This window comes from Anser cygnoides, chromosome 19 (genome assembly GCF_040182565.1).
Source record: "Anser cygnoides isolate HZ-2024a breed goose chromosome 19, Taihu_goose_T2T_genome, whole genome shotgun sequence".
NCBI lineage: Eukaryota > Metazoa > Chordata > Aves > Anseriformes > Anatidae > Anser > Anser cygnoides.
In genome coordinates, this window is record NC_089891.1 from 10,169,828 (window position 1) to 10,189,306 (window position 19,479).

The window sequence follows — 19,479 nt, forward strand, 5'->3', positions numbered from 1 at the left end:
GTTATATCTTCATCTCTGTTCTTTCATAGTGTCTGAACAAGCCAGTGCTTTGGAAGGCTTCTCTCCTCTGTCTGCTTGGAGTCATTCCCATGTGAAATCCCCGCGTGAGTCACAGCAGCCGCTGGATCACCGACACTCCTTACTTTCCAGAGGCTTTTCCACCGTCCTGTGGTCTGTGCTGCTAGCTAATTTAATGACGATGTGTAACCCGTGTCGTTCCACACGCTCGTATCAAAGTTAGCCTACCTCATGCTTCAAGGCATCAGCTGGCTGCCAGAAGGAGCAGGAGGAGAGCTCTGCACACGCTTGCAGTGTCTCGTACAAGTGTTGAGTTTCTCAAAACAAAGCTCAGATCCTTGTGGCCCTCCGAAAGTGCCAAGGTGTCAGAAACTCTGGTAGCACAGACTGTTCTGTAGGCAAACAGCAGGAGAGAGGGAATTACAAGTGGAGTCAAACGAAGAAAGGGAAAAAACAGTGAAAACGTGCAGGCATTTTGAAGGTGGTAGCTAACGAAAGTGAGACAGATACTGGCAGGAGAATAGGATGTCTGTAACTCCTGGGCATGATATCAGGGTAAATGGCACTCAGATAGATGTAGGTCAATTTCTCGGTTTTGTAAGCCAACTGGGAAAACTCTTTATAAATTACAGACATTTTTCCTGAACAGCTCTTGGTGCTGCCCTCCTGTGTTGTGGCAGGAGCCAGAAGTACCCCAGGTGAGACGCAAACACTGGCCTAAATAAAGGATCAGTTACCACCAACTGCACGCACCCCACGCAGAGGAGCAAAACCAGCCATTTCACCCCAAAATACTGCCTTTAAATGTGCCATTGAGGCATCTAGGTGTCTGATTTAGGAGAAACATTTTTGAAAACTGGGGCTACACATGAATTCAGAAAAACAAAACTTCCTTGCAGGAGATCCAGGAGAATTATCTGGAAAGAGCTCAAGCTGAGGTGTGAGCTCTAACCTTGCCAAGCTCCGAGGCTCCTGGCAATGTTAAACCCTGCTGTTCCGCCCTGACACCCTCCTCGTAGCCCAGGTTTGGATTTTTTTTTTCAATTTCTATCCTTCTCTGACAAGCTAAAATAAAACTTAGGAGCACGTCTCTGCCTGTTACAAAGCTACCTCGTGTCTTTGTTACAAAAACGCCCGACATAAGTTCAGCGATGATAACGTCTGTAAATGACAAACCAGCCGACACAGAGAAGATCAGAGATGAGCCGCGCTCCACCTGCTGCCCAGGTGAATTACCCAGCACTTAATGCGCTATGGCAGATTTGCCACGTGAAGCACGAGGCACCTCTATCTGATTATACAAGCTTGTAAAGGGCAGACAGTCCTGGGCTTTAATGACAAAACCCTCACTTGCGGAGAACAAACAGACTTTTACGGTCCCTGATACAGTCCTGAAGTTATTTGTGTGAATTTGTGAGTCAGGAAAGCAATGGGCTTGGACAGCGGGGCAGAGCGGCAGAGGGAGGGCTGGCAGAAGCCCTGCGGGCTCCCTGCCTTCCCACTAATTTCTGGTTCCCTGTGTTATTCCTGACCTGTTCCGCACAGGGAAAGGTCTGATCAGAATTAAACTTTGTTTTCTGGTTCTCCTTGTGAGGTCCCTGTCAGTAACTTTCACTCTCACCAGACGCGTTCACAGCGAAGGCGACAATTCTTGTTGCTTTCTCTTGTGGAAAGCGCTGCAGGTGGAATCCCCCCTGTTTTAAAGATCACATTTCCTACGTGGTTGCCCCTTCTTCACACATCAGAAGTTAATCATGCAACACAAAAGGCATGTGGTGAGTAAGTACCTTTCTATCTAAGGAAACTGGGGACGGCGGTGAGGGGAAGGAAGGAGTAACGTAAATGAATCAATGAGAATGGCCCTGCAAGTGTGTCAAGCTCAGGCTGAATTTCGGTACGCAGTTCCTTCCAGGAAGATTTCAAAGCAGTTTATCAAAAAAAAAAGAGTGCAAACTTGGCAGAGAGAGAGGCATGACTTAATCTCAGGTCTCCCAATAAGGCAATAGTTTAAGCAGCATCTCCGGAGCCCATTGTCCTGTCTGGTAGGGCACAAGCACTCAAAATGAGAGGCTTCCTTAGATGCCACGTGGGAAGAGCTGTGAGCAGGAATGGGCAGCAAGTATTTATTTCCCATCACTCCTGGACTTTCCAGGGACAGGAGTGCGAAGATAAGAAGTGTCAAAGAGGAAGGAAAAAAGGAAAACAGAAAAACCTTGTGCACCCTGCCTTGGAGATGAAACTTGGCTGCTTGGGAGAGAGGATGCAGCTGGGCTCGCTCACACCTGATGCAGGACTGAGCTGTTTGGCTTCCCCTGCTGAGCTGGATAACATTCAGTCTCCTCTCCACGGAAATCTGTCATCCTGAGAGCAGGAATAGCCCTTCCCTCTCTGCAGCACGCTGAGGGCCACGCTGGTTTGCCAAGAGATTGGGAATGGTGCACCTAGGAGGCTTTGAAGGGCTTGGCAGCTGCCGGGAACGTGAAAGGGAGAGGAGTGATGGCAGCACTGAGGGGAGGCCCAGCACTTAGGAGACTCGGACAGCTGGAAATGGGGAATGCGAGTACTGGAGAATGAGGTGACAAATTTGAGAGTGGGGTGGCAGCCAGCAGCAGCGACAGGGACCTGCCCAGGGAGGGCCAGCAGGAAGCAGCTGCCTGGAGCGCCACGGCTGCGCGGGGCAGCTGGCTGCGGGCGGCCGCAGGGAGAGGCTCCAGCAAGTCACTGGGAAGGCGAGTGGATGGGGAGAGTGAAGTGAAACGAGGGAAAAGAGGAAGGAAAAGGGCAAAAATGAGACTGCCAGGGAGAGCCGATGAGAGACCAAAGCAGCCTTGAAGGAAGCACAGGTAGACCTAGGAGACACCTGCCAGTCCTGAAGCAGCTCTGACCTCTGGTGAGGGATATCCTAGGTTAGGAAGGTGGTTTTGCTGTTGAAAGACACCAGAAAATAGCTATTACTCTTCATTCTTTCCCCCATTATTGTTGCAGCCTAGATTTTAGGTGCATTTTGCTGACGGCCTGGAAGAAGACTCATTATGGTATCCTTGCACAGGCTTGGCTGTCAGCTACCTTTTCTGCTGCACAACTTTGATTTTTCCTAAACTGCATCTACTGCTTTCTACATTTTTTTGTTGTTATACTTCACTGGTAGGTGTTAATTCGCTTCTCCAAAAGGAGGCAACCAATGCTGTGTGTGTGTTGTTGTTGGCTTCTTTAACTCTCTCCTTCACTAGGATGAAATAAATGTTCATTTTCTCTTAGAAAGAACATTAAATGTTTTTCAAAGGAAAGCACGAGTGTTACTTGTTTCACTTTGCAGACAAGAAGCACAAAATTAGAAACATTTGGTGGGATTTTCGTTCACTGAAAACTACTGAAATCCAAGAGGAATTGTAGAAACTCAGGAGTGCTCTGTGTTTCAGAAGGTGGGATAAGGCAGCTGTGTCAGGCTGGCAGAGATCACCGTTTTTAAAACTTGGACAAGAGCTCAAGAATTAGTCTTCCATGTCTGTACTAAAACTACCAGGATGTGCTTATTAGATGACTATATGAATTTTATACCACATCCTGCCCTCCTATAAGAAATGTTTTGTTTTGTTTTTTGTAAAGCCATATGGAAGGAGACCCTTCCAGTAGAGGCACAGTGATATTTCCTTGAGTTAAATTCAGCTCAGTTTCCTCTGTCCTTTCTTCCTATTTTCTAATTTAGGATTATCGTTAGAAAAAGCAGAAACACACTGACAGAAAAGATCAGCAGGTATCACATTTGAGATGTAAGGAGAGATGAAAAAGACATTTAATGTCACTTTTGCGTATGTTTGTATGTGATTTCTGCTGCATATTTCTATGACCAGCCACGTCAGAAGTGCAGCTCGATGTGGGTACGTGTCCTTGCACCTGAGGTATGATATAGCACGTTACAAGTGCTTGATTTTCAGTCATATTTTACCTCACGCCTTACGTCTACAGAACATAACCAGCGTGTCACTGTGCAGTTGAGAGCCCAGATCTGCTGTTTTGACCAACATGTATGACATAAGACTTGTCTGAATAGTTCTGAAAATTTGTGTTAATAATCAAAGTAATACAAAAGAGAACTACGTTTTTGCCAGTTATCCCGTGGACCACATCTTGTCAGCGTAATCCCGTGTTGGCAGTGTTGTGTCACCTCTCACTATGTTGGTTTACGTGACAGTGTGTTTGTAGGCTAATTTTTTCAAATTGATCAGCAGAATAATTGTGCTGAGGGATGGATCACACCAGGAGCGGGATTTTCAATCCTTGCGTGCCCTCAGTATATTACTTGCTCTACCCATCACATGAAGAGACATTAACTTTTAGGAAAACTTCACTATTAAATATGTTCAAAGGGCCAAGCCCCACTCAAGGCCAGAAGCAGCGTTCGTTCAACCTGGTTCCATGGCCCGGCAGCACAGCAAAGCTCTCCTCAGAGGATCCGAGCAGCGCGCACCGAGCCGTTGAGGCCATTTCCACAAACCCACTCGAGCCGTTCAGACCGTTTTTATTACAAAACCATTTTATTTCTGCGTCAAGAACAAAAACCCACTTCGCTGGCAAGCTTAACCGAGGGCTGACCCCCCTCTCCGGGGCCGCTCCCCAGCCATCCCCGTGCTCCCCTCACAGCCGCCACGGGGCCGCTTCCCGCCATTTCCTGTCAGGCTCCGCGCCCCGGGCGGGGCTCCCCGCAGAGGGCGGGCACGGGACGGCTGCCGGGCGGCCGGGGCGGCGGCAGCGGCGGCGGCGGTCACGTGAGGCGGGGCGGGGGGCGCATGCGCGCTGCGGAGGGCGGGCTGGTGCGGGCCGGGCCGGGCGGCCGCTCCCCTGGCTGGCAGTGCGCGCTAAGATGGCGGACTTCCTGCCGTCCCGCTCCGTGCTGTCGGGCTGCTTCCCCGGCTGCCTCCTCACCAGCGGCGAGGCCGAGCAGCAGCGCAAGTCCAAGGAGATCGACAAGTGCCTCAACCGCGAGAAGACCTACGTGAAGCGCCTCGTCAAGATCCTGCTGCTGGGCGCGGGCGAGAGCGGCAAGTCCACCTTCCTCAAGCAGATGCGGATCATCCACGGGCAGGACTGGGACCGGGCGGCCCGCGAGGAGTTCCGTGCCACCATCTACAGCAACGTGATCAAGGGTGCGTGCTTGGACCCCCCCCCCCGGGGCACCCCCCGGCCATGGGTCGCCGCCCTGAGGGGCTCCGGGAGGGGCCGGGGCCGGCTGTGGGGTGCTGGGGCCGGGTTTGGGGCCGCCCGGTGGTTGCCCCGGCCCCGCAGCCGGGGGGTCGCCGGTCCTGGTCCCTCACAGGGCTCGTCCCGGCCGGGGCTGGTGGCCCCCGGGGCGCGGGGTGAGCTCTCATGGCAGGGAGGCGACGGGGAAAAAAGCTCATCTGGTAGGGTGTGAGGGTGGGATGGGGCCCGTGGTGGAGGGGGAAGGTGCCTCAGCCCCTCGTGGTGGTGGGAGAAGGGCTGCCGCCGGCTGGGACCTCGCCTGCGCTGACACCTCGCCCGGCAGCCGCCCTGGGGTGCGTAGCCAGAGCCCCCGTACGCGGCTGGGAGCGGGCTCCAAATTTCGCTGCTGTCACCCTCCTTCATCTGCCACGCTTCTGCTTCCCAAATCAGTGCCTTTGCTCGTCAGATTTGGAGTTGGAGCTGGGTAATGCTGGGACAAACTCTTAACCAAGTTTCCTGAGGCAGCAAACTACAGACATCAGCCCCGCGCTTCAGTGGGGCTCCTAAATCCCACCAGATCTCAGGGAGTTGATTTATAAAGCTGTTTACAAATCGAGTCCAAAAAAATCAAAAATAGCAAGGTAGTAAAAATCGCAAGCGGGAAGGTTGATGAGGTTATAGTCTATTAATAATGTAATTCTTACTGCGCAAGAGTATACACGTAGGAACTGCAGGTCGTCTTTTGCTGAAATCATTGCTTTTGACAGATACAAAAATCATAGAATGGAATTGAAAAAGTACCTTGGTGTTGAAGGGGCATGTTGTTATACAGCCATCTGTCAGTACATCTTACTTATGCCTTCCCCCGTACCTTTACAGTTGCTTATTCTTCCTGGATTATTTTTTGCCACTAGTAAATCTAATAGTAGAATTTATGTCATTTAATTTATCAGTGTCAACACAGTGGTCTTTTTTTCTTCTAAGAGCTGTGTAAGGCAAGATTAAAATAATCAGTTTCTCCTACAGAGCATTTACTTTTTTTTTTTTTTTTGAAACTACAGCAACTGTGGGAAAATCTTTATGTAAAGCAATTCATTCTGCTCTTAAGTGGTAAAACATACAGTTAAGAAAGCGCTGTGACTTTAGTAAGTGTAATCTACATATCTGTGAAAATATTAAAGGCAGTGACAACTCTCTACAATGAGTTATAACTATATACAAAGTTAATAAGAATACAAGGACTAGGCAACCTTAAAATAAGCCATCAGATGCTTTAACATATTCTGAAATAAGCTTTTAAACATGTTTCCTGTGTCTTGTATTTCTGACAGGTAAATATAATGGTAGTAAAATGGTTTTGGAGGTCAGAGGAAAGTAGGAATATCTGTAAAAGCTATTTATGTAGTAACATAGATTGGGGATTTAGTAATTTAAAAACTGTACTTCTGCAGGAGTTAAACTTGCAGTTTGGATGTTACACCGTTTAATAAGGCCGTGTTCTTCTGGTAGCAACTCTCTGAGTTTTGATATTACCTGGAAATGTAGTACTTAAAATCCATTTTTCAGAACCTTTCTTATTTTCTGCTGGGCGCATAGTCTTACTGAGCCTCAATTGTACAGAGTAAGGGTATTGTTTGAATCCTTGCAGACTTGTAGGTTAGTGAAACATTAGACGCTGAGAAATTCTAATTGCGATGCTCTTTCATGGTGTTAAAGGTGTGAGAGTCCTCGTAGATGCCAGAGAGAAACTTCATATCCCTTGGGGAGATCCTGCGAACCAGAGCAATGGAGATACGATGATGGCTTTTGATACCCGGTCGGTCACAGTGGTGCAAGGGATGGTGGAGACGGCAGTTTTTTTACAGTACCTCCCGGCCATAAGAGCTCTCTGGGCAGACAGCGGTATCCAGCACGCGTACGACCGGCGCAGAGAATTCCAGCTGGTAAGATTTGCTTTTTGGAGTTTTCAGTTGGGCTTGTACGATGTCTTGTTCCTATTTTGCTTTTCAGTGAAACTGAAAAAATTGATTCCCAAGCGGCCTCCTTACGGGTGTTGAGCATTTTGGATGGCAGACTGTTACACTGGTGTTGCAGACAGATGCTTAGCTTCTTCCCCCCTCCTTGTTTTCCAAAACCAAGATTAATGTAGAGCTCCCGACATAATTGTCCTCATTTAATATGTGAGAAAGCTCAGGCATAGAGTGCTTTTTATGTTCTGCCACAAAGCTAGGACCTGTCTAGTGTTTTTACTGTATGATTATTTTCTACCTTGTGCTAACTGGTGCATTAACTTAAAAAAAAAAAAATTAAAAATCATAGCTTGCAATAAAGGAAGAGTTGATAGTAATGTGATTTTTAGGAAAAGATATGCATGGGTTAATGAGAAGAATTTAAAAACCACTCCCTTCTCTATTCCAATTTGAGCAATCTAGCAAACATTCCCTCTATACTTCCTGTTTAATTTAAAATGTCTATGTTAATTCTCATGTAATGAGATTTTTGTTATATGAAAGTTCTCAGATGAAGATGAAATGTACAATTCAACAGCAGGATTGGGAAGGAAAAGGGAATGTCATGATTCTTGAGTTGGAGCTCTGACTGTTTGTGACAGCTGAAGTCCCTTCGCTCGATTTCCATGCTAATGGTGCAAAAGGAAATGAAGACTTAAGTTAATTTGCTGTTTGTTTTGTAGGCTTCTGTAGTAAAATGCCAATGGCATACGGTTTCTTAGGGGTGGGGTTGCAGGTTGAGAACCTTAAAATAGATTAAATCTGTTCCTGTAGGTCTCTTAAACCTAAGTGGCTTTGTGTTTTTATGTCTTAAAAATAACCTTTGTGTTAGGGTGAATCTGAACAATAGCTGATGATGTCTCCCGTTGAGCTATTATGAACGATTGTGTAATTGTAGGCTGTCTTAAAGAGGTTGTGTAAATACTCTTTATAAATATGTATTGCCCTAATCCTGGAATGTCTTCCAGAGCGTGCTGCATGGCAGGTGCTCGAGTAGCCTATCCCCTGCCCGGCCTGGTACTGTGCTGTGTAAATGGGCTCCTAGGGAGACCTGACGCTTGCATTTTGCATTCAAAGTGATCAGAAAGGGGTAACGAACCGCTCTGCTGTATTCAAGATCCTCTTCTGGTGCAGATGTGACTTCTGGTGACGTAACTGCTGTGCTGGAGCGAGCCGTTTTAAAATCCGTTAAGTAAAATCGTTTCGTCTTTACTAGGCACGCTTCATGACTTCAGGCTAAATAGCTCCCTTTTCCTTCGCTGCTGCTGCTGTCATCTTGAGTTTCTGACAAGTAGGTTCTTTCCATAACTGAACCATGTGCAGAGTTTCACTTTGAGTAGGAGCTGAAGAGGTTTTCTTCTGAATCTACTAAAGGGGAAAAAAAAGATTGCTATGTTTTTGGTAGCCCCTAAGTCTGTATAATATTATCTACTCTATATATATATCGTTCTGGGACAGAATTCTAAGTATTTCTTGGAAGTGTTATGCATAGTTGAGTATTGTCCTAATACTAGATTTTACAGATCAGATAACTGCTTTATTTATACTTACATGGCTTTATTTCCTAAATCCTTTCAAAATCTCAGCCCAGTGTATTTATGCCAAGTTAGAAACGTGAGGAAAAAAGAAAAAAAAAAGCTGAATGATGTCATTGTACTGAGCACAAGCAGAGTGATAAAGCGATGCCTGAGCATCAAGTCTCAGTTTTGCCCCAGTAAGCTTAAACATGAGTTATGAGAGCTCCACGTGCGTAACGGAAGGACAGAAACTCCTGAAAGCAGTGCACGTTCTTGCCATATCTGCTGGCAGACTTTATAGAAACGTGTTCAGAGTTCAGGTACACGTCGTGGTATGGAGAGAAGACACCCATGGTGGAGGAGGGAGTTATGGGTGTTCCCCGAGCCAGGAGGTAGGGTGGAGGAAATTGGAAGACACACAGACCAGTTGTATTGAGAACCAAATCTTGAAATAAGGCTTAAAAGACTGAAAATGTTTGGTATTGGAATATGGGGAGTAAAAGACAAATACTGTTCTACATCCAGTTCAACTGCATGCAGCAGAAAATGAAAGGAGAGAGATCAGCAATAGTATAATTATATATTTAGGAGAGAGGGAAGAGTGTCGTAAAAAAAAAAAAAGTACAGTGCTGGGACTGAGCATGGTAGAAGAGAATTATTTGCCTGCATCTACTCTAACTTCAGACTGAGCGAGCTGAGCTTTTTTTCCACTGGACTGAGTTTGACACTGTGCTGAAAACATGGTTCCTATTATGAGGGCACAGGCAGGAATGTTGAGAAAGTGCTGTTTACGATGGGAATAAGACAGTTTGGGGCAAAGGTAGAAGTGTGCAAATGAAGAACAGAGCGGTGATGGATAAGGAGTGAAACAAATTTACATTGAAATCCAGGGGAAAAGGAAGTAACAGTGCTGCTCTAGGAGCCATTTGTACTTGGAACAGATAGGAAGTACAGAAAAAGAGAGGCGAAGATTAAAGTTTCTGCATTTATAAGCTAAAATTTAAAGGTGTTTGTGAGAGATCATGGAGCTGTTCTTGCTTCTGTTTCGTTTTAGTCCGTCTTCCGTTCATGGTGCCAGACATGATTCTGGGAGCCTGAAGAAAGAACGTAGGCTTTTTATAGCAGCGTGAGGGGGAAAAACAGAATGCGGTTGTATTTTAATGGAATTAGAAATCAGCATTTCCATGCCTAGTTCACTAGAGTGTCCTTCCTCATTTTGGTAACTTGAGTGGTCATGCGAATAGAGTATCGTCTGGTTCCCTCAGTGTAAAAATAGGGGCCTTCTGCCCAGCAGCACAGCAGCATTTGTGAAAACTCGTGAGTTCGCCCTCGTGTAATGCTTTAAAACTGGAAAGAGCTAATGACAGCTTATGGTGCAACAGACACAACTTCAGTACTTCTCAGCTGGTCAGTGTAAGGATCCCTCAAACTTTATTACAAACCAAAGCCATTCAGGTACTAACTTGGGTACCTACAGGTTATTTTGGATCTGTAGCTTAGACAGGTTCTGCAGTTCTGCTTGGGATTTTGGGCATCCTCAAGCTTTCTCTTCATCTGCTTCATCTCCTATGGCCTTGCATCAGATAGCAAAAGTGGATTATTGATGGAGCTGGTCTGCATCACCCTAATGCTTTGTCATCCAATTAACATTTCGGATTTCCCATTGCAAGTTGATTTCCAATTTAAAAAAAAAAAATCTCATGAAGGGACTTGTATAACTGCATCTATTATCTTAATTCTGTAACGTGCAGACCAGTGGTTAATTTCAGCACGAAACCCAGTCAGTATTGCGGTTGGTCAGAAAGCTGATGAATGCTGGAGTGAAATTTGTGTCACTTTGTTTGGAGGAGGTGGTAAGCAGCATATATATTTGTATGGATGAGGAAGAAAACAGAGGGTTTTTTTGTTTGTTTGTTTGTTTTTAAAAAAAAAAAAAGTAAAGGCTGTCTCAGGACCTGCCTAGAGCTTTTTCCTAGCTGCTATGTTTATACTCAGGAGGTACTCAGAGTTCTGCGGCTGTAAAGATTTGCTGCTCTCATCGAGATTTGCTTCGAGGCGCTGGCAGCTGAGGAAGCGTCTTGCTCTGGCGCTGTGCATCTCTAACACCGAGGACAGGGCTCCTGTGTACGAGCGCTGCTGTGCGCAGCCTCTCACCTTAGTTCGCCGTGAACCTGCAGTTCCTGAGGCTTGCTGCTAGAGTCACTAACAAAGAAGGGTTTTGAAACAGTCTCCCTGAGTCTTCTGCTTCTCCAAGACTGGAAAAGAGGGATGCAATCTTCAGATAGATGCTATACTTGCCCTACTTGCAGATCACACCGATTTTTGTAAATGCCGTGACCCTGCAGTGCAAGGAGGCAGCGATGACGCTTGATTCTGCCAGCATTTGCATAGAAGTGCAGACACGGGTACAGCAAGGACGACTGGATATGCATTTACTTCTGGGTCCTGTTTACTTTTGTGACATGTCTGCTAGTGCTTGATCAGATTATAGAAGACAGGAAAAGGCGTGTTCTGCTTGAAGTTCTACTGCTAGTTTTGCTGCAGCTTCTCTGTAGCATTGTCAGAGAGTATTGTTCGGTTTACTGGAAGATTGTATTTAATCTTATTCTTTTGGGGCTTTTCTGGCTTCTGTCTCTGAGTATTGATGGGGCTGTTGTATGTAAGAGAGCATTAAATTTCCATAAATTTTCATTTATGGATAGAGTCAGCCCTCAGATGGCCACTGCAAAGCATTAGCAATATTTGCCATTATTTCAGGTCCATGGGCAACGGATGCGTGCCTGCTTATAGAGTAGTGATCCTGAGGAGGCCGGTGGTTCGATGGCTGACTGGGCTGCCCCAAGTTGGCGTCTTCCTCTTTCTCAAGTGTGGACGCACGTCTTAGGAAACAGTTGTGAGGTCAGTGCCTCAGCAGCTCTGAAGTCACTGGTGTAGAACCTGGAAAAAGGCAGGGTACGTTATCTGCGCTTCATCGGTGTCTTCGACGCCGTACTTGTGACACAGAACTTCCAAAGCTTTTCAGCAGCTTGTGCCCTCTGGCACATGTAAATATTCATCCTCTGCAACCTCCCCAGACCCCCAAGCTGGGGGCAGAGATGTCTATTTTTGTTTGTTTTTTCTCCGCTCCCTTTCCCAGATCTCCTCCTGGTTCTAGGACTGTTTCTGCTTGAAGTGGATAGGTGACTTTTCTATTTAGGATGTGCTTGAGTGCATAAACTGTCAGAAAGTTTCCTAGACTGATGTAAGAATCTTCATTACAGGCATGAGATCCACTCCCCCAGTGTTTCTGTAAACACATGCATTGGCTTAATCATATAATTGAGAGTTACTGTATTTAAATAAAACATAGTGATTACACTGAATGTTGCTTAAATTTTAGTGGTGGGGAAAAAAAACCACAAGCCTGCTGCTGCTTTGTCGGTGTTGAAATACGAATTATTTTCCCCTTTTTTCCCTGGCCTGCCAAACGTCCCATCACAGGACGGCATGTGTACGGTGAGCATAGCTCCTTAAAACCCTTGGAAAAGTTAGAGCTGCTTGCCGTCTTTTGGTCTTTCCTTACATATGAATCGGATTTACCAAAGATTGTTGCTATAACTATGGAAAGAAAAACGTTTTACAAATTTCTACTTAAAAAATGAGTCATTCAGATTCTCGGGAGAGGCTCAGAGTCTTTGCTGTTTTGCTGTTTTTCTTGCCCTGGTGACAAGATCATGCTGATTTGTATTAATAAGGCTCTTTATAGAGATTAACGCTAGAGTCAAACAATAAGGAGGCTTGAGCTTCCTTCTTCTTGCTTTTTGGCCAGGAACTCTCCAACGTGTGTACTAGCGCTTTGGGTAATGGGGATTGGCCGTAATATTTTAATTGAGCTCAATTACTTTCAAATGAGCTTTAACACTAACTTCACACAAATGCTAATTTTCTTCATTTTCCAAATTGGGATTAGGATTTCTGTCCGGACCTCTGAGTTACTGTGCCTTGAGCGGCTGCTTCTGGGGCTGCCCGCTTCCCTTTCTGCCGTTCTTCCTTTCCTGCCTGCGAAGTTTGCAGCAGCAAGGCACTGAAGTACTTGGGGTGGTCTTGTAGTACCAGTTGATTTGTGCGGCAGGCTGGTCTCATTTTACTGATGAACATCTCCATCAGTTCTCTTTCCTGAACGCATAGGAAGTAGATTTGCTTGTGCCCACGGTAGGGTTTTTTTCAAGTTTAAGAGTTATTTTGTTATGGCCTTTGCCTCCACTTGCAGAGTGTTGACTGTGGTTGTTATGCTGCACGCTGCCAAGGCGTTTGGTGCAGAATGTGCAGCTACTCCAACTGTGTGTGTATATATACAAACAATATAAAAATTATTATTAATCCAGAGTGATATCTGTACTTAAAACTGATTTTTCTTCAGTGAGGGCTCTCTTGATGTGAACGTGTTATCCCAGTACACACACGAGACAGAAGCATGTTGAGTTGACTTCCAACCAAGAACGCCAGCAACTTTCTGGGGGCTACTGTGCTACATTTCTCAATTTAAACTCGATCCAGATACCTGTTTATGGGCAACAACTGCTTTTAAAATGCTGCCTTCCACAATAGAGTTTGAGAGCACAGTGCCGGGCTGTTATGCAAATTCAGGCTTGAACGGCCTAGGCAATATTGATCGTGTGCCTTAGTTTTCTAAATATTTTGTTGCAGAAGACTAGAAGGTGACGTTCTTTCTGCAAAACTCTAGATCTCTATAAATGAGCCTTGATTAAAAGCAACAGTAAAGGTAAAATGAAAGTGCTGTTCTGAACGCGCTGTACGTGTCAGCAACCTCTAAAGAGTTCACAGGAAGAGACTTTCTCAGCCTTTCACGACTTGAATGGGTAAACCAGTTCTCAGCAACTTCTTTTAAATGGGTGCAAATGTGCTAGATGAGCTTCAGCTGCTCCTGCTGCCCAAAGGCTAATGTGAGACCTCGGTACAAACACTGGTTCAGAGCTGATTTCCTTATTAACTAACCTGCAGTACACGACGTGTTAGTACCTGTAGCACTGTATATTTCACTGTTTCACAAAATTTCAGTATAGCAATGGCTACGACTTGTTCTTTGGCCATGTAGAAGTGAATTACTAAACATAAGCCCAATCTACACTACAAAGTCCCAGTATTCATAGCTGTCAGCAAATCTGCATGCTGGCAAAACATGCGGTGTGAGAGCAGCTGTGACGTTCCATCTATATAGGTGAAATTAATTTTGCACCTGAGGCAAAGAATATGGAGTGATCTTTTTCATATGCAAATACGGGATCCTCTAGGATTAAGGTGCAGTGCCAGGGGCGGTGTTGATTTGTGCTGCTGTTCCCTAATTTGAGTTTACTGTAATGAGATTTCAGCCTTGGAGGTTGGTAAGTCTGCTCTCACTGAGCACGTGATACTTGGGTTGCATTCGGATGCCTGTTGAGGCTGTCTGCATTGACCTGAACTTCAGTTTGTGATGAGTGCTATTGAAATGCTTGCTGTTGATGCCGTAGCTCTTATGCAGAAGCAGCAAAATGGTAGGAAACTTTAGCTGGTGGTAGCTGAGGAAGTTGCTTAAGAAAATGTGAGAAAACGTTAAGTACAGCTGACCTGACTACGTAAGAAAAGCAATAGAATAACTCTACTAGTGTAAGATGTAAAATACGTTCCGTGTCACCCTAATTCTCCATACCAGCCTTGTGTCTGCTGACACTTTGGTTTTGAAGTACCTGAATTTACCACGAATTGACTGAGAAGTTCAGGCGGTGCAGAGCCTGCCCTCCTGTCGGAACGCTGAGCTGTGATCCTGACCAAGTACCGAGTGGTATCTTGTTCTGCTCTGCAATATGAAGCTTTTGGGTATAATATGTCAAGGATGAAGAAATTGGATGTAAAACACAACATTAGTTAACCTGGCAACCTCAAACATTAAATGTGTTTAATCTAAATTGAATAATCCTGGTGACCGAGAGCTTGTCCTTGTTCTCTACAACCAAAGTTGCTCCATGGGACAAATTTAAATGGTGAATAAAGAAGCTGAAGACTGTCAGCAGCTAAAGAGGGCCCTAAGTAATTTCTAGTATCTTCTCCACATGCATGTCTACATCAACAATAAGCATCAGGTAATATGACTGAAAGGTTATGGAATTTTAAATACAGGAAACAACCTGTTTTTTTGTCATCACAATGATTTTAGCTTGACAACTTTAATGATCTCAGAGAAGAAAAAATGTGGACCATAGTAGGCAGTGAGCTGCCTTCTACAGCACTTAATTCACTGTACCGTGCTGCACGCTTCTCCGTCAGGCATTCGTGCCTTAAATTTCTGCCTAGTACTTCAGAGTCTCTCCAGTAGCTAGAGTGTCGTGCACCTCCTCCTTGACTTAACCAAGGAGCTGGAAAGGCCACAAATTCTCTTTCTGGTGAGAGGTACGGGAAGGCATAATCGTGTGAGTTTGTGTCTTTATCCCACGTTTAATGATGCCGGAGAAATGATCTTTAAAAACCGACTGCAGTCTCAGCAGGCTGCCTAGAGCACTGCTCACTGGACGCGTGGTGGTGCTTGATCACCCACTGGTGACTGAACGGAGAGGATGCAGAAACTGCAGGGAGGGAAGGAGCAGTGTGCTGCTGCCTTCCGTGATCCAGAGGCCTGCTACAAAGCGGCGTGGAACAGTTGCACAGTGGCTTTAGTAGGTTAATTGCTAGTATGATACCCTGAATTCTGCAAAACGTTCGGAGCCTCTTGGATGTTGCTGCTGTTTTGGCAGTCTTCAGGACTTGACTTTGCTATTTTGAGTACTTTGGACACAACTTTGCTATTTCTTAAAGAAATTAACATTCATGTAATGGTACTTGTAGATCTTTCACAAGACATAGTAAATTTATCGCTGAATCTTATCAGATAGCTTGTAACAAGAGCTGATATATCTGTATGTTATAAATGCTTAATTCTGCTGCTTTAGCGCTGTTTGCACACAGAAGTACCAGAACTTAATTGAAATGGATTCTGCTAATTGAGGCAGAGGAAGGAAATAGAAAGCATTTGGTCGCCTGGATTTCTCATGAGGCTGAAATAGAAACCAAATGTGTGCTGTAAAACTGAATCCTAGGGATACTTCAGTGCATGCATCAGTGTCTAGTTTAGGGTCCTGCTTTTAAAATGTTATGATTTAGTTTACAGAGTATGCAATCAGATGCTTTTCAAGCATCTTAAAGTTCAACATGACCAGTTTTAGTGCTGATGTGTTTCCACATGCCAAATATTTCTCGTGTTTTTTGGAGCCTTCACCAGTCCGTACAACTTGGAAGCGAGCAGAGCTCTCTCTGCATGATGGATGGCAGATCTGCAGACTCACTCCTGCTTCAGTGTTAGATGAAACGCACTTGGAGTTGCAAACACATGAAGTCATGGAGCCAGTGGGTCAGTGCACTGAGAGAGGAGCAAATGTTTACAGTCTGGTTCCAGTCTGTGTTGTGTGCAAAACATCGAGAGTTTATATAGATGCTTCCCGGAGTGTAAATAGTAATTGGGAGGTGGCTGTTTCGTCTCGGTCAGTGCCTCTTTTCAGATGACTTCTGCTAGGCCTGTGGGGGTGAGTTGTGACCTGGGAGAGTTGTTCCATCAATGAAATTTTGAAAATCTTTCACAAAGTATCGGTGTCTTTCCTGAAGTAAATTTTCTAGAAGAGGAGTTTGGATTTGTAAATACCGAGGGAGGGAGTAAAAAGGTCTTTGAAGAAAGAAAGCGCGCCTGATCTCGTGGATAGTGTATCCTAATTCGTGTTCATGCATTGGTTTCTGTTCAGGTTCTGGCAAACGTAAGCATCTTTATCGGATGTTCCGGGTTTGCAGATGCTGTGTCCCATATGCCGTTTATTGCATTTGTTCACCTGGCTCTGATCTCAGGAGGAGGCTGCAGCAGGCTTCTGTTTGCTTCACATTCAGAATGGTCCTGAGCTGGTCCTGAGGCTTTGTGGCATACACAGTATAAATGCTGTGTGTGGCTGGGGTTTTTAATCGTGGGAGAGTGTCTCAACAGACCCCTGGGTTTTGCTGCTGGGTTGCACAAACAGAATATCACTTGGTACGACCTAAAGCTACTCAGTTTTTTGGTATTTTCAGCTGATAATGGAACACGGCCCGATCTGCTTTTTGAGCGGTCTTTCAGAATTAGCTGGAAATGTCACAGCCGAGCGCTGTACGTGGAAGCGACTGCAGTTCGGTAGGTTTTAATGGAAAGTTGTCTCTGCTCTCGCCTAGAAGCTGTAGTGAATGTTCATACTTGTAAGGGAACTTTATTAGGAAGCCAGCGATTAGATCCCTTCAGGAGTGGGGGGGGATACCTAGCTAAGAAAAACGAAATTGGATTTTCTGCTTCATAGGAAGACGATTCAAAACTGGAACAGTTTGTGGCATACAGCGTGTGGGTTGAGTTCTGCATAGTGCTCGGTCGTGGCTTCGCCGGGTTATTTGGGATAGCACATTACATCTGAGATCGCAGAAATACTCGACTGATCGGAGCAGCGCCAAGCTTCGCGTTCTGCAAGTCAGTGAAGCGCTTTGCAGGGCAGTGCAACGCCAGATTTGGTGCAAGAAAAACAATTATGCCAGGGCCGCCTTCGAGAAGCTGGCTGTTGACTCAGGCGCACGTGGCTCGGCTTACCTCCCCCGTTCCACGCGCAGCTGTTGGGGTTTGGCAGCCGAAGTTCCCGCATGCCTGGGTGTCCGGCAGCCCGCAGGGGCTGCAGGGTGGCTGTAGTGCAGGCGCCCAGGTGGACGTGCTCCGTCTGCCTCCATTTGTTAACCGCGTTTGGAGAATTGTGCTTTAATTGGATTACTCGGGGAAATAGGGGATAACAGATTAAAGGGATATTGTTGGGTTAAAAACCCTTCTTAAACTTTTTCACCTTTCGCTGTTAGTGCCATTACACAAGATAAAAACGCCACTCGTGAAATAACTACGTGTGACTCCTCCCTTGCTTGGTCCTTCTGGAGCTTCACACAGAGCCCCCTCCACCGAATTGCATCCAGCTGTTCTGAATCCAAACTCTGCTCCTCTACCAAAAGGTTTTACAAAACATTACTTTTTGAGTCACGACTTAAACCCTTCTTTTTTGAGGACAGACGCTCAGCCATGTGACCGAATGCAAGAGAGGTTTCACTTCTACACTGCGTGATGCATTTCTGATTGCTCTGAAAAAAGGCAAACACAACTTGAGCTGCACATAGGAAGTGCTGAAAAGAGGAAATAGGATAGCGCTCTCAGCAGAGGTAGGATGAGCAGTGACGCATTTGTGACGTGCATTGGTGGAGAAAAGAATTGTTTTGTTACCCCTATAAAAGCAAATGTAGTCTCTATCTGAAACTCCCCAGGTCAGTAGAAAAAAAATGCTGAGACTGATCCTAATATGCTTAAGTTTTATCTTGAAAATGGGCAGATCAGAACTGAGCTGGCTATTCTGTGGGTTGAACTGGAGAGAAAGAAGCTAGGAGACCCTAAAATGTCTGATCTTGCCATAAGGTACCTGCATTAGCCCCTTATAAGGCTGCTGTTTCACTAATGCTTCCACTGGCAGCAGTGCAATTTTAAAGCAGTTTGCCCTCCCTTCTTGGGGGGATGAGTTTAACATGGATCAGTTATTGGATCTGGTTGTACCACAAGGCAGCAGTAATGCTTTTGTGGGCATAAATGGGGGCTGCTTTATTTGGGAAGGAGTGCCAGTTTGTGCTGGTTTTAACATAACTTTGTCTATAATTAACACTTAGAAAAAGGAAACATTTCTCTTCAGGAAATGTTTTCTGTTAGCACATTTTCAAATATTTTGATCGACGCTTGCAGTTTGGTAAGTAAAAGTACTGCTGCTTATACTGATGCGTTTCTCTAAGTACTTTAGCACCCTTATAAAAGGGTGTATTATTGTATATGCTTATTGTAAATTCCTGAAACACTGCTAATAAAATTGCTCCCTAAACAAAGAGCAGTATATCAAGTGTTAGAGCAGAGGAATGGCAACTGGGAAACAAGTTGTTTCCCCCCAGCCATAGGAGATACCAGGGGAGTTACTGAAATGTTAATGTAAAATAGGGAAAATCTGTGTGTTTTTTTTAAATTCAGTTCCTTGAATAAACAAGTTACTGCTATGAATGCGTAGAAGTTTCATCCTTTTCTGTTGACTGAGGCATGCTTGAAAGAGGAGCCCCCGTTAGGAAGCACGGGGAGCAGTGAACAATGAGAAAATTAATTTGTAGAAACATGGAAGTTGAGAAGGAAAAGGGATTATTTTCACCTCTGAGGCTAGTGAAAGAAACTGAACAAATTCAATCTCTGGACACGAGACTTGGTTCAGCTTTTACTGCTCTAACAATCGATACAGTTTTGGATGAGCTGAACACGTTAACTGGGGCTGGATGCATTCATGGCATGAGTGTACTGTCTCCATCGTCTGCTGCTTTCGTGCAGAGTTCTGAGTATCACCGTTCTGGGGGGAGAGGGCTGTGGTGCTCTTCAGCGCAGATTTCCTGGTGAGAGAGACGTCTCTTTGACTAAACCATCTCCGTGAATTGCTTCTGTGCTTATTACGGGAATTTCTGAAAACTGCTGAAACCTCAAATGCAGCACTATTGATCTGCAGTCAGACTGCTTTGGACTCAGCTGGGGTTGGGGTGGGGCTCGAGAAAATAAAGGTTAGAGATCTCTTTTGTTGAATTCGTTGTGAAAGTCCTAAGTCTTTAAGTCTTTAATAGCAAAAACTGTACATAAT

The 19,479-nt window shown here is 45.2% G+C and overlaps 1 protein-coding gene across 1 annotated transcript in view; it reads left to right on the forward strand.

Annotated features, from left to right (window-relative positions):
* Positions 1-4,795: 4,795 nt before the first annotated feature.
* The window catches only part of GNA13 (G protein subunit alpha 13), a 29,890-nt gene continuing 15,206 nt past the window's right edge, over positions 4,796-19,479 (forward strand). Inside the window, exons 1-2 of the mRNA XM_048064501.2 lie at positions 4,796-5,162; positions 6,913-7,139. Coding sequence (XP_047920458.1) covers positions 4,880-5,162; positions 6,913-7,139 — 510 coding nt within the window. The 5' untranslated portion in view covers positions 4,796-4,879. The remainder of the gene's footprint in view (positions 5,163-6,912; positions 7,140-19,479) is intronic.